The sequence below is a fragment of the Elgaria multicarinata genome, chromosome 1 (genome assembly GCF_023053635.1).
Source record: "Elgaria multicarinata webbii isolate HBS135686 ecotype San Diego chromosome 1, rElgMul1.1.pri, whole genome shotgun sequence".
Classification (NCBI taxonomy): Eukaryota; Metazoa; Chordata; class Lepidosauria; order Squamata; family Anguidae; genus Elgaria; species Elgaria multicarinata.
In genome coordinates this window covers 34315017-34327503 of record NC_086171.1, presented here as the reverse complement: position 1 = coordinate 34327503, position 12487 = coordinate 34315017, and the positions used below count along the sequence as shown (strand labels likewise).

General features: G+C 41.8%; 1 protein-coding gene across 4 annotated transcripts in view; it reads right to left on the bottom strand.

Moving 5' to 3' along the window:
• ESYT2 (extended synaptotagmin 2) overlaps window positions 1-12030 on the bottom strand; it is a 71472-nt gene extending 59442 nt beyond the window's left edge. For all 4 annotated transcript variants that reach the window (XM_063125875.1, XM_063125877.1, XM_063125886.1 and 1 more), the window contains exon 1: window positions 11682-12030. In XM_063125875.1, the coding sequence (XP_062981945.1) occupies window positions 11682-12026 (345 nt within the window). In that variant the 5' untranslated portion in view covers window positions 12027-12030. The remainder of the gene's footprint in view (window positions 1-11681) is intronic.
• Between the last annotated feature and the right edge of the window lie 457 nt (window positions 12031-12487).

Below are 12487 nucleotides of genomic sequence, written 5' to 3'. Positions count from 1 at the left end.
AGCACAGTAAGTTCCTTATTGTAGAATAAATCTGCAATTCTACTTTCCCTACAGTTGCAAAAATTACAGTATAAAGATATCCTGTTTATATCCACAATTTTCAGAAGTGTCTACATTCACAACCCCATGCACAAAGAGGATTTACATGACATCAAGGTTATCAGGCTTTATTAAAAAAAGTAGTACCTAGATTAATATGCTTGGGAGATGTTTTTCACATTGTCAATTTTAAAAACCCAAATAGTATGCTTATCTTTGGGGATTTATGAAGCCACTTAACAGCTTGTACCTGTGACAAGGGAATAACCTATCCTTAGTTCCAACACAGAAGCTTCCTTAATAATACATTCATGGGCAGAAATACTGTAGGCTTAACAGCAAATACATTTAAAAATTCCCATAAATCTGCAATGAAACCATGTGAAGACTGTTTTTTGGTTATACAGGAAGAGCTTCTAAGCAGCTTCAAGAGCCATCACAAAAAGAACCTCTAGATGGGGATCTACAGATTAGCTAGAAAACATGCACCTGTCAAAAAGAGCTCAGCTAGCAGTCCACTTAGGAAAGCTGTTGACAAGGAGAGCATTGTCAAAAAAGAAAAAAAGAATCTCACAGTTGCTCACAGATCCCCTGGGACTGGAGAGCAGAAGGCAGAACATTCTGGCCTCACCTACTGGCCAGAGACCAAGGGCCCCTGGGAGACTGAACCCCCTGCCTCCCAGGAAGAAAGAACATCAGGGCAAGAGGAAGACTAACCTGCTCCCCTCCATCAACCATAGGAGCTATGCTCCAATGCTTGCTTTCATCTTTTCTCCCTTTTCAGTTTATATTCCGTCTGCTAGATTCTGAACTTGCAGTCCAGGACTGTCATATATTTCAATATCTGTACAGTGCTTAGAAAATTTTAGACACATTACTACAAATAAATATGAAATATCCGGGGAGGGGCTAAGGGCATCTCTAAAATTCCACAGTCACAGCTTATATATGAACAATAACTGGTGTACAGTAGAATCATAGAATCATAGAATAGAAGAGTTGGAAGGGGCCTACAAGGCCATCGAGTCCAACACCCTGCTCAATGCAGGAATCCACCCTAAAGCATCTCCGACAGATGCTTGTCCAGCTGCCTCTTGAAGGCCTCTAGTGTGGGAGAGCCCTCAACCTCCCTAGGTAACTGATTCCATTGTCACACTGCTCTAACAGTCAGGAAGTTTTTCCTGATGTCCTGCTGGAATCTGGCTTCCTTTAACTTGAGTCCATTATTCCGTGTCCTGCACTCTGGAAGGATCGAGAAGAGATCCTGGCCCTCCTCTGTGTGACAACCTTTTAAGTATTTGAAGAGTGCTATCATGTCTCCCCTCAATCTTCTCTTCTCCAGGCTAAACATGCCCAGTTCTTTCACTCTCTCTTCATAGGGCTTTGTTTCCAGACCCCTGATCATCCTGGTTGCCCTCCTCTGAACACGCTCCAGCTTGTCTGCATCCTTCTTGAAGTGTGGAGCCCAGAACTGGATGCAATACTCTAGATGAGGCCTAACCAGGGCCGAATAGAGAGGAACCAGTACCTCACGTGATTTGGAAGCTATACTTCTATTAATGCAGCCCAAAATAGCATTTGCCTTTCTTGCAGCCATCGTAGTGTTGCATCATCCTATTTTAAACACTTAAGTTGTTTTCAACACTGGCATTTTATGACCTGGCCAAGTTCACAGCACATATCTAATACAAGACTCAGGTGTTCTCTTCTATATAGATCAGAAAAAGACAAGCAAACAAAATGATAAATTCTGTCAGAAAACTCTAATTAATTTTCTGAATTCCCTGTTCAAGCTCTCTTTCGAATAAGTAGTATTCAGCGGGGTTGGAAAAGCAGCACACAATAACAGGATCTGTTCTTCTGCTACCTGGATGGGTTTTAGTGTAAATACACCACCTAACATTAATGCCAACTCAGAAGTAGAGTACATACTTCACAAGCAATAGGTCCCAAATCTAATTCCTAGCATCTCCAATTAGGGCTGGAAGAAACCCTACCCAAAACCTTGGGAAAACCGCTGCCAGTCAGTATCAACAATACTAGGCATTGACAATATATGGACCAATAGTCTCATGTATTGACAGCTTCCTGTGTTCTGGGCGGCAGGCTGGTATGCAACTAAGGCTAGCAGCTACTAAAATGTTTCCACTGTTCAGACTCAAGAAGAACTGTACCTATTTCTCCCCCACTGCACTATTGTAGAGGAAACTTACAGGTTCTCTTACTGCAAGGCACTTCCCTCAAAGTGTTCCAAAAGCCCTTTTGTAAATAGAAGTTATTCCCTTTATGTGTTTCAGATATTTAGCAGTATAAATCAAAACAAAACAGTTTTAACTACTGAAATTTTACTAGTGCATCAGGGTGGGCAAGAGAGCCCAAACATTCAAGCTGAAGTCTGCAGGCACACATATCTGACATGAAACATCTAGTTCCCTTCTGCATCCGTTTGTGGCACATCAATAGACAGTATGAAATGGGTTAATCTTTAGAGGCTTGATGTGTGGCACAAATCACGTTGAATGCCTTGGAGATCTAGCCAGGGGTAGGGATTGAGTTATGTCATCCTCAACTCCTTCTTAAGGCCTGTGATTGTATGCCTGCTGTTTTACACATGGCTGTAACAACGTTTTGAGAAAGCAGCCAGAAAACCAAAAAGTAAAAATGGCAGAAGAGGTGATAGGAAAGTATGACCTAGATCTATATTTGTCTCAAACCTAATACAGCTATTTTTCCTTAAGAAAAGAGTTATGTAAGCAACACACAAGTACACTTACAATGTGTAAAGAAAAATCTGCTATTTTTACATATTATTATGCCAATCTTCACAAACAATTGGACTGATAACATATGGATGTAGAGCTTCATTAACTAACATGTCATGTACTCTATTTAAAAGTGAGCCAATTATGTTCTGACAATGCCTGTAGTGACATCAAGATAAAGGCTAATATTGTATATTAAAATAAATTTGACTAAGCTATATAAATAAATGCTTTAAAATTTCTAGCCCAATAGTATGGTAATTAGATAGTAAGACCAATACTGTACTTTTATTCTCTGGAGAAAGCAAAAAGTAGATCTCCAGATGTTTTTGACTTCAACTTCCAGAAGCCCCAGCCAGTACAGCCAAAGATCAGGAATGCTGGGAGCTGAAGTCCAAATCATCTTGAAATCTACTTTCTGTCCACTCCCTTTCTAGGATATAACAAGACCACAAAATGGCGACAGTAATCACAGCAACCCCAGGAAAAACAAATCACAAATGAAAAAGGTTGCCATTTCTTCAATTGTTGTAAACCGCCCAGAGAGCTTTGGCTGTGGGGCGGTATATAAATGTAATAAAATAAAATAAATAAAGAAAGAAAGAAATACTTATGGCAGAGGAAGCTGCAGTAGGCAGGCAGGATCAGAGAAAATCTACTGTTGCCAACATGTGAGCAGAAGCACTTTTTTTTTTTATTATTATTATTATTATTATTATTATTATTATTTATTTATTTATTTATATAGCACCATCAATGTACATGGTGCTGTACAGATTACACAGTAAATAGCAAGACCCTGCCGCATAGGCTTACAATCTAATAAAGTTGTAGTAAACAGTAAGGAGGGAAAGAGAATGCAAACAGGCACAGGGAAGTGTAAACAGGCACCGGGTAGGGTGAGGCTAACAGTATAGAGTCAGAACAAACTCAATATTTAAAAGCTATAGGGAAAAGAAAAGTTTTTGCTGAAGCACAGCTGCCACAAGGTACAAAGTTTAAAGAAATGACTAGTGCAGCATGACAGGAATGACAGGAATAAAGCTTGAATCGCATAAGCGGCAAAGCTACTATGATACTTTGTATGCTTTTACTGTATGCTTTTATCTGTACGCCGCCCTGAGATCTTATTGATATAGGGCGGGATATAAATGTTTAAAATAAATAAATACTTTGGTCACATGAATATAGGAGGACATACAATGTTTCTACCATTAATTACTAAAAAAAGTCATGTGGTACTTCACACTCACCAAATCATATCACAAATAATCAAGTATTCTTGATAACATACATCTTGATATCATTTATCCATATACATACATCTTAGTCTTACTATTCCCTGCCTCTGCTGTCTAGCTATCATTTCATGACAGCTTTGTTAATGCTTGCAAAATTTAGCTATTTGGAACATACTAAGGCATTAGGCCACATATTTTTAGAACTATTAGAAGCCCAGGATAAAATAGTACTGTTAATATATACAGAATGCAATGGAACACTTAATGCTGTATCACAATTACACAACACACACAAGCTCAAATAAGGATAGTTATGTTGACAACTAGTTGATGGTACATAAAGGTTATGAAAATAGTATCCTGGAGAGGTATGCTAAGAATTACACTTGTTAATACCTTCATTATTAAAAATCCAACGCAACTTAAAACGTGTTTCACATATGTTAGTAGACATAATCAAATTATCTTGACATGCAAAGGGGTTTGCCTTTGAACTAGAGGAAATGTAGCACTTAAGCCATGCTGCTATATGATAAGGACAGCCAAATGACAATGCAACGCACATCATATGACAGTTATTTTCAGCCAAAGACAAACTACTGTCTCATTTTTAGTAACTAATTCATTGTACATTATTCAACAGAGTTCACTGAGAGCCTTGGCTACAGTTAAATGTTTCAATCCCAAGCATACATAAAGGTCCCATCAATTTCAATGAAGTATTACTTACAAGTAACTTGCACTGAAATAAGTGGAACTTCTAAGGAAGCACAGTCAGGATCAGTAAAAGTCTAACTTGCTGGTGGGAATTTTACAGCTGCACCAGAAGTCAGTTGGAAAATGTTATTGCACTGACTCATTACAGGGGAATGCCAATAAGATTCTTCCAGAAGTTTTTATAAACACACCAGTTCTGCAATTGACATGTGTATCTGCTTAATTTAGGTGGACAAAATTTGACTACCATATTTTGGCCAGTATTCCTCGAGCAATCAACCGTAATAGAAAAATACTTTATTTCTAATTATAAGTTTATGATCACAGTGCAAATTTATGATCTATATGAACATAAGAAGAGCCATGCTGGATCAAACAAAGGGTCCATCTAGTCCAGCACTCTGTTCGCACAGCGGCCAACAAGCCATTGGCCAGGGATGAACAAACAGGTCATGGTGCAACAGCACCCTCCCACCCATGTTCCTCAGCAACTGGTGCACACAGGCTCACTGCCTCGAATACTAGAGATAGCACACAACCATCAGGGCTAGTAGCCATTGATAGCCTTCAGGAATTTCTCCAACCCCCTTTTAAAGTCATCCAAACTGGTGGCCATTACTACATCCTGTGGTAGTGAGTTCCATAATTTAACTATGCACTGTGTGAAGAAGTACTTCCTTTTAATAAGGATCAGGTTATTAAACCCTAACAGGGCAGTTATATGCATATTTATCATTGAGATTAACTCCTAACTAAGTCTACATAGGATTGCACCCTAGAAGTTGTTTGTGCAAGAAAGAAGACTTAATTAGCCTCCTAGGCCTGTCCAGGTGAATAAAAGTCCAACTAGATAGATGTAGAAGCTGACAGTTTGCACAGTTTTGTAAGCATTTAAGTGATATTTATAAAGTGTTTTAAAGCTTCAGTGAGCCCCATTGAACTAACTCAGCAGCATTTACTTTGAGGAAATATGTATCAGATTGCACTGTTCAAGCGTTTAAAAGTGTTTATTAGTTTATTTAGTTATTACCTGAGATTATTTATATTGTCAGTCTCAAAAACAAAAATCAAAATCTGAATCGATTATACTACTGAAATGTGAGAGGAAGAATAATACATTTATTAACTGGACAATTTTTTTTTCTAAATTCGAAGCACAAACAGCACTCTAGTCTCCTTTTAGTTCATTCAGAAACATGCTTCAATGACCAGTGAAAGTAAAGGTTGGAAGAATCCATGACATAGGACCTTAAGAATGTTAGCACCGATAGAATATTCAAGTTCTTTGATACATTTTTGGAAGAGCTAGTTAAGGCTTATTATATTCAGTTGCTGATCATGAGGAGGGGCAAGGAGTTTTGCAGTCCCCGATCACTGCAGCTCTTATTAAACCACACTTTTAGCTTCTAAGATTCCACCAATCATTGCCCACAACCTTTTAAGGAATAAGTCATTTAAGATCATGTCTTATACCAATGGAAAAATCACCCAAAGGAATGGGATGCTGTTGTGTTCTATTCTCTTGTCTCTTTCCCTTGCTTAGAACCAAAATCCCAATCCTATGTGCTATAGTACATGGGTAAGAGAAGCAGGAGAATAAAACACTGCAACTTCAGGGTGAAGTCAGCATTCCTGCAGCAAGAAAGGCATCTGTTATTCCAGCGGTGCTGCCACATTCAAAACATCCATTTCCTTCCAAGGTTCTAATTCTTCATAGCAGATAGCGTATGGGGGCAAGACATTCCACAAATCTCTACTTATAGGTCCTCAAGGGCCATGAGGTGATTAGTAGAAGAAATTTTCATCTGAACTTTTTTACCATTACTACAGATAAGCAACAATATAATGCATTCATTCAAAATCACAAAGCTTACAGAATGTACACAAAGCAACTTTATGATGTATCAAAACTGAATTTAAAAGAGTGATATATACAAATGCAGCATAAAAATGGACATTTACTACAGTTTGCTATATACAGTCCCTAACATTTAAGAAATGCTATTTCTGAATAAGACATCTTGTAATGCTTGCACAATTATTTCGCTTCTCACCAACAGAGCCATAAATAGATCTATGACAAAAGGCGTATTAAGCAACTGATATATATCTTAGCCTGATTTGTTGAAGCAGCAAATGTACCTATGAAAAAGGCATACTGAATCTCTTCCAGCACACTACTGATGCTGCCACCAAATATCATATGCCAGTGTATGTACTTGGCACCTGGACAAACAGCCTATTCCATATATACACATATTTGATTTATACTACAGCCTCGACAATGTGGACGTCTAGTATCCAGATTCTAAAATAAATCCTAAATGTCCCATCACCTCACCCTGTCCTACCATGGATACATCTCATGACAACACATCATCTTACAAAGATGTACACCAATATCCACTACAGGAGGGCAACATAGTATAGATGACAGAGAGTTCAAACCAGGTCAATGTCTAGATCTGACTATTTGAGAGACGGAGTCATCGCATGAAGCTGATTGATGGGAGACTCAGGACAAATAAAAGGAAGTACTTCTTCACACGGTGCATAGTTAAATTATGGAATTCACTACAAGATGTAGCGATGGCCACCAATTTGGATGGCTTTAAAAGGGGTTGGAGAAATTCCTGGAGAAGGCTATCAATGGCTACTAGTCCTGATGGTTATGTGCTACCTTCATTATCAGAGGCAGTAAGCCGTTGTGCACCAGTTGCTGGGGAACATGGGTGGGAGGGTGCTGTTGCATTGTGTTCTGCTTTGGTGGTCCCTGGTTGACAACTGGTTGGCCACTGTATGAACAGAGTGCTGGACTAGATGGATGCTCGGTCTGATCCAGCATGGCACTTCTTATATGTGTTTTGCGTTTTCTCCGAGGGGTTCCAGTGGTATCTGAACATCACAAGTATGAGACACGTTGGATTAAGCTGAGCGATAGGACTTGGCCTAGGCCAGTGACAAAGCTGCATAAATGAGCTTCCAATACCCAAAACCAACTATGTAGCCAATACCTCAAAGCTGCTTAAATGTTATTATTTTAGGTTGCCAACATTGGTTTCAGCTTCGATAATACTTCTAAAGCTTCTACACATGAACAATTATAAGCAATGTTCTCAATTTCAAAGTCTGTTTTATAGAGATTTATTCACACAAGTAAAAACATGGCTTTTTAACAAAGCCTTTGATGGTTAAACTCACTGGCACATTGTTTTAACTGTTTTAACTGCATCTATTGCTTTTAAATTATATATTGTTTTAACTTGGATTATGGTTTAATTTGTTTATAACTGTGTATATGTATTGTTTTATACTGTACGTTTTTATCTGTACGCCGCCCTGAGATCTCAGTGATATAGAGCAGGACATAAATATTTTTAAATAAATAATAATATGTATGAGACCAGGCATACAAATATTTAATGTATCATCTATAGAAACAAAGTGAAAAATGTAAATGAGGGGAAAAGGCAAATGGTAAATTGGGAAGACAGAGAAAACACTACAAGATAAATGGTGCAGAGAAGAACTAAAATAATACAAAGCAGTTACAGAGAGAAAAGGGCAGCCTTTTTGACCACAAAAGTTACTAGCTTGTGGGGTGGGTGGGAATGATACCCTACAGGGAGCTAGTAGAGTGGGGACAGCGAGCTTCAGCCTTCATCCAGCAGCCTGGGTGCAGATGAAGGGATTTCCCTCCTCTCACAGCTTATTTGGTTTCTATGCTGGGAGCAGAGGGGGGATGGAGCAATCCCTGCCCGCCTGCTCTCTCATCTGCATGCAATTCCTTTTCACCTGTTGCTACCAATAATGTGCATAAATACAAGACTGGTTAAGGATTCAAGAAGGAAAGGAGGGAACCATCTGTTTTGTGCTTGGAAGTCCCTGGTATCTTTAACTGGAGCTAGAATGTTTGGTCTTGAACTTTTTGTGAGGCTAAAGCAGAGTTTTCAGGGATTACAAAATGTTTTTCCCAGTCAATACCTTCCTTGCTAGTCTTCACAGCAATTTGCAAGTCTTGTTTCACCTTCTAGTGCAGCTGCACCATTCTCTTCCCACCAGCATTCTTTCCCAAGTGATCCCAACCAATAAGAGGCCATATTCAAACAACACTACATAGCTAGATTTTGCTACATTACCTTTTCAGTAAAGTGCAGCTCATCAATTTGCCCTCCCTGAACAAGGGTGGGGGGAGGAAATACATTCCCTTTGCCAAGACAACCAATTTGCCACACCCTGTTTTACCATGCTGCACTACAGCAGTTTTATCACTGGTGCTCTCAACTGGGCAAAACAGGAAGTGTAAATCCAGTTGTCTCAGATGTGCTACTTCCATTTTTCTGCATTGCATAGCACACCATGGCAGGACAGGGAGCATGAGCCTGGTTCCCTTAGCAAGGCAGTTGCCCCCCAAAACATCCTAACATTTTTCGAATCAACCCCCCCCCCCATTCCCCAAAATGTGAAGCCCTATGTTCATTAAAACAAGGCCCTCGGCTGAGTTCTACCTTTCTACAAATAGCGCTGCTTCAATAAAATCTTTCAACATAAGGAAATTAACTGGGGAAAAGCTCTTTCATCATTCTGGAACTAAATTTTAAGAACTCTAATTTTACTCAACTTTTTGAAGAACAACCTTCTAAATGTTCCTTGTTTAGGATCCCCACCCCACCCCCTGGAACAGAACAGAATTCTACTCTATGGGCAACTGTGAATAGACAGTCCTAGACTTATGGTTGATATGTGATATGACTTGAATTACAAAATTTGATTTAATTGGAGTTACTAATAACATTACAAAGGTTGCAGGAAACAAGGGATTTAAGAGAAGGGGGCCCAAGAAGATGCCCAACTTTTGAGGACAGGGTCTAGGACATATGCCATCTTGGAAAAAAGACCTAGACCTACCTTGCAGAACACATTTTCCTAGGGGTCCAAAAATAGTTTCCAACACTGAGATCCACTGTACTCAGAGTTCCTAACTAAACATTTGCACTAATACAGATACTCGTCCCTCTGTATAACCATGTCTAAAATATATGGCATGAACACAGTCCCTCAGCCAACCACAGACTACTTTTCACAAACATTCCATTGCTCTTCTGCTCGCTAAACATCAATTCAATCCAGATTCTTGTATCCCTTTCTACAATGACCCATGCTCCAGAACATAAAGCAGCTCCGATAAATCAAACTGCACTTTTCCCTCACAAGAGCTGCTCCCAACAAGGCCTGGGAATGGCAAGTTCCCCAGCTCATTTTAATAAATCACACTTTATTAATAAGCCTGTTTAATTAAGAATAGTGTGAATAAATGTGTGTGTCATACTAAAGCTACATTAACAACACAACCTGATTTTTTCAAAAATTAAAATAAAATCACTCAAGGAGTCTTGAAGATTTGTTTGCAATTTGAAGTTTCTAGCGAGCAGAGGGAAGACACACCCACAAATTACTGTCTCGCACTACATGCAGATACTAACGGAGATGAAGCATTTAAAAAACAGGGCTCTCATTTAGAACACAACTACTTAATTAAAAAATTAACTTCTGGAATTCATAAGAGAGTGAGCAAGTTAGTTTAAAGAAAAAGCAGGTACCACCCGATGTACATTTATGGACAACTGCAGTACTTTGAAGATTAAGCGCTATTTACTCTCCCTCCCACAAACCCTCAGATAAAGCAGAGACAACATCTCTAAGGTATGCATGTTCATCATAATAGTGCAAAGTCTGTATAGGTCCATCTTGAGGATTCACTGGTAAATGTCAGATCCTATGGGGCACAGGGGTGGGAAACAGATGGAGTAGGATTGCCACCTTACTAGGAGCATGTTGCTCTCAATGAATTAAACAGGAGGACTCATGAAACATCCCACACTATTCCTCTAAAATGGAAGCGCTGATTAAACTCTTTGGGAGCCAGGAAGGAGACTGAAGGTGCAATTCTATGCATGTTTACACAGACAAAAATCCTACAACTCCTTTTTTCCTACCTAAGCATGCATAGGATTGTGCTCTAAGACTCCCCGAAAAGTAAGGAATTAGACCCAAATCTACTGTCCAAGGCTGGATGTATGTTTTCAGACAACTGAAAGCTGTTTATATAGCTGTTTACATTTATCAGCTACAACTGTCACCATCCTTGACTATTGGTCATACTGGCTGAGGCTGATGGGAGTTGAGGTCCAAAAAATCTGGAGGGCTGGGGAAAGTTACAGAGAATGAAATACAGCTCCATTTTATAATGTGTGAAGCTACTAAAATATAGGCACTGGGTTAATGGGAAGTTACTTCTGGAATAAGCTTAAGATCACAGTCCAATCAGGCTTCCTTTCGGGAAAGGCAGAAATAATTTATTTATTTATTTATTACATTTTTATAACGCCCAATAGCCGAAGCTCTCTGGGCAGTTCACAAAAATTAATTGGTGCCCAAAGCCAGAAAAAAAGGAAGGGGAAGGGGGGGAAGGCTGAGATAGAAGGCAACGTGTTTCGGCACATGTTGGCTGTGAATCAGCTTGCTCTAGAAGCTAAACCCCATACTGTCTTCTGAATGCCAACCGATGAGCCCCGAAAGGCAGCACTGAGGAAGGAATGAGTATCTTGCCATGGAATAAGGACCACAACTAGTCTCAACACACCTAAGATTGGGGGTTAATGTCAGCCGGAGGGGAAGAGAATGAAGTTGTGTTAGGAGACATTACAATCAAGGAAAGCTTGAACCCCTGCACTTTTTCTTCAGAAGTTAAGCATCGGTAGCGCGGGTGGGAGGGCGGATAAAAAGCGCCCGTGGCCGAGAAGCAGCCCCATCTGTGCCCGCAGGGAAGCTGGGAGGGAGACGCACAGGAAGGGCCTGTGGGTGGAGTAGGGTAGCCAGGGTGGGGCTGATGCCAGCCAGCCACTCGCCCGCTCACACTCACCCATGCGGGCAGGTCGCCGGTGGAGACGGTGAGCCTCACGGCCCGCTCCTCGTCCTGCAGGAAGGCGAGCGCCCGGCCCAGGCGGGAGCTCTTTCCGCCTCGGTGCCTTCGCACCCAGAACAGGCAGAGCAAGGCGATGAGCACCCAGCTGAAGCTCAGCCCCAGGTAGCCCAGCACGTAGACGGGGAAAACCAGCGCGAAGCTCCGCGCGAACTGCGACACCAGACCGGGCAAGTCGACGCTTATCATCGACGGAGGCGGCTCCGGTTCAGAATCCCCCCCGGGCCCAGCAGGGCTCGACCCGGGTCCGGGGGGCGGCTGCGGCTGGGCCCCTGCGCCGCTCATGCTCTCTCTCGGCGGGTGCTCTTCCTGCCGCTCTGCAGGCGCTGGCGGAGGAGGGCGGGCACGCAGGCGGGGCGGGACCGGCGGCGGCTGAGGCGACTCCTCGCATCTCTCTCAGGCGCGCGCCCGCGCCCAGCTCGGCCCCACCGCGCCCGCCTCGCAGTTGCTGAGTGACAACAACAACAACCGCCATCCTCCGCCCTCCGCACGCGCTTCCGGGTTCTGAGGAGGCGCAGCCCGCCCGCCCGCCTCAGAGCGAGCCATTCCCGAGGGCGTTGGGAGGGGGGCGATAGGCCGGAGATAGCGGAGCAGCGCTGTGATGATGTGACAGGGGAGGGGGCAGAGCCGGGGAGAGAACACCTCAGGGGGGAGGAGGAGGGGTCACCCTGTTCTCCGGGATATACGACTCCTTAGCGTGGTTCGGCCCCTTTCTACCCCTCCCCTCGCCTCTCTGCCCCCTATGG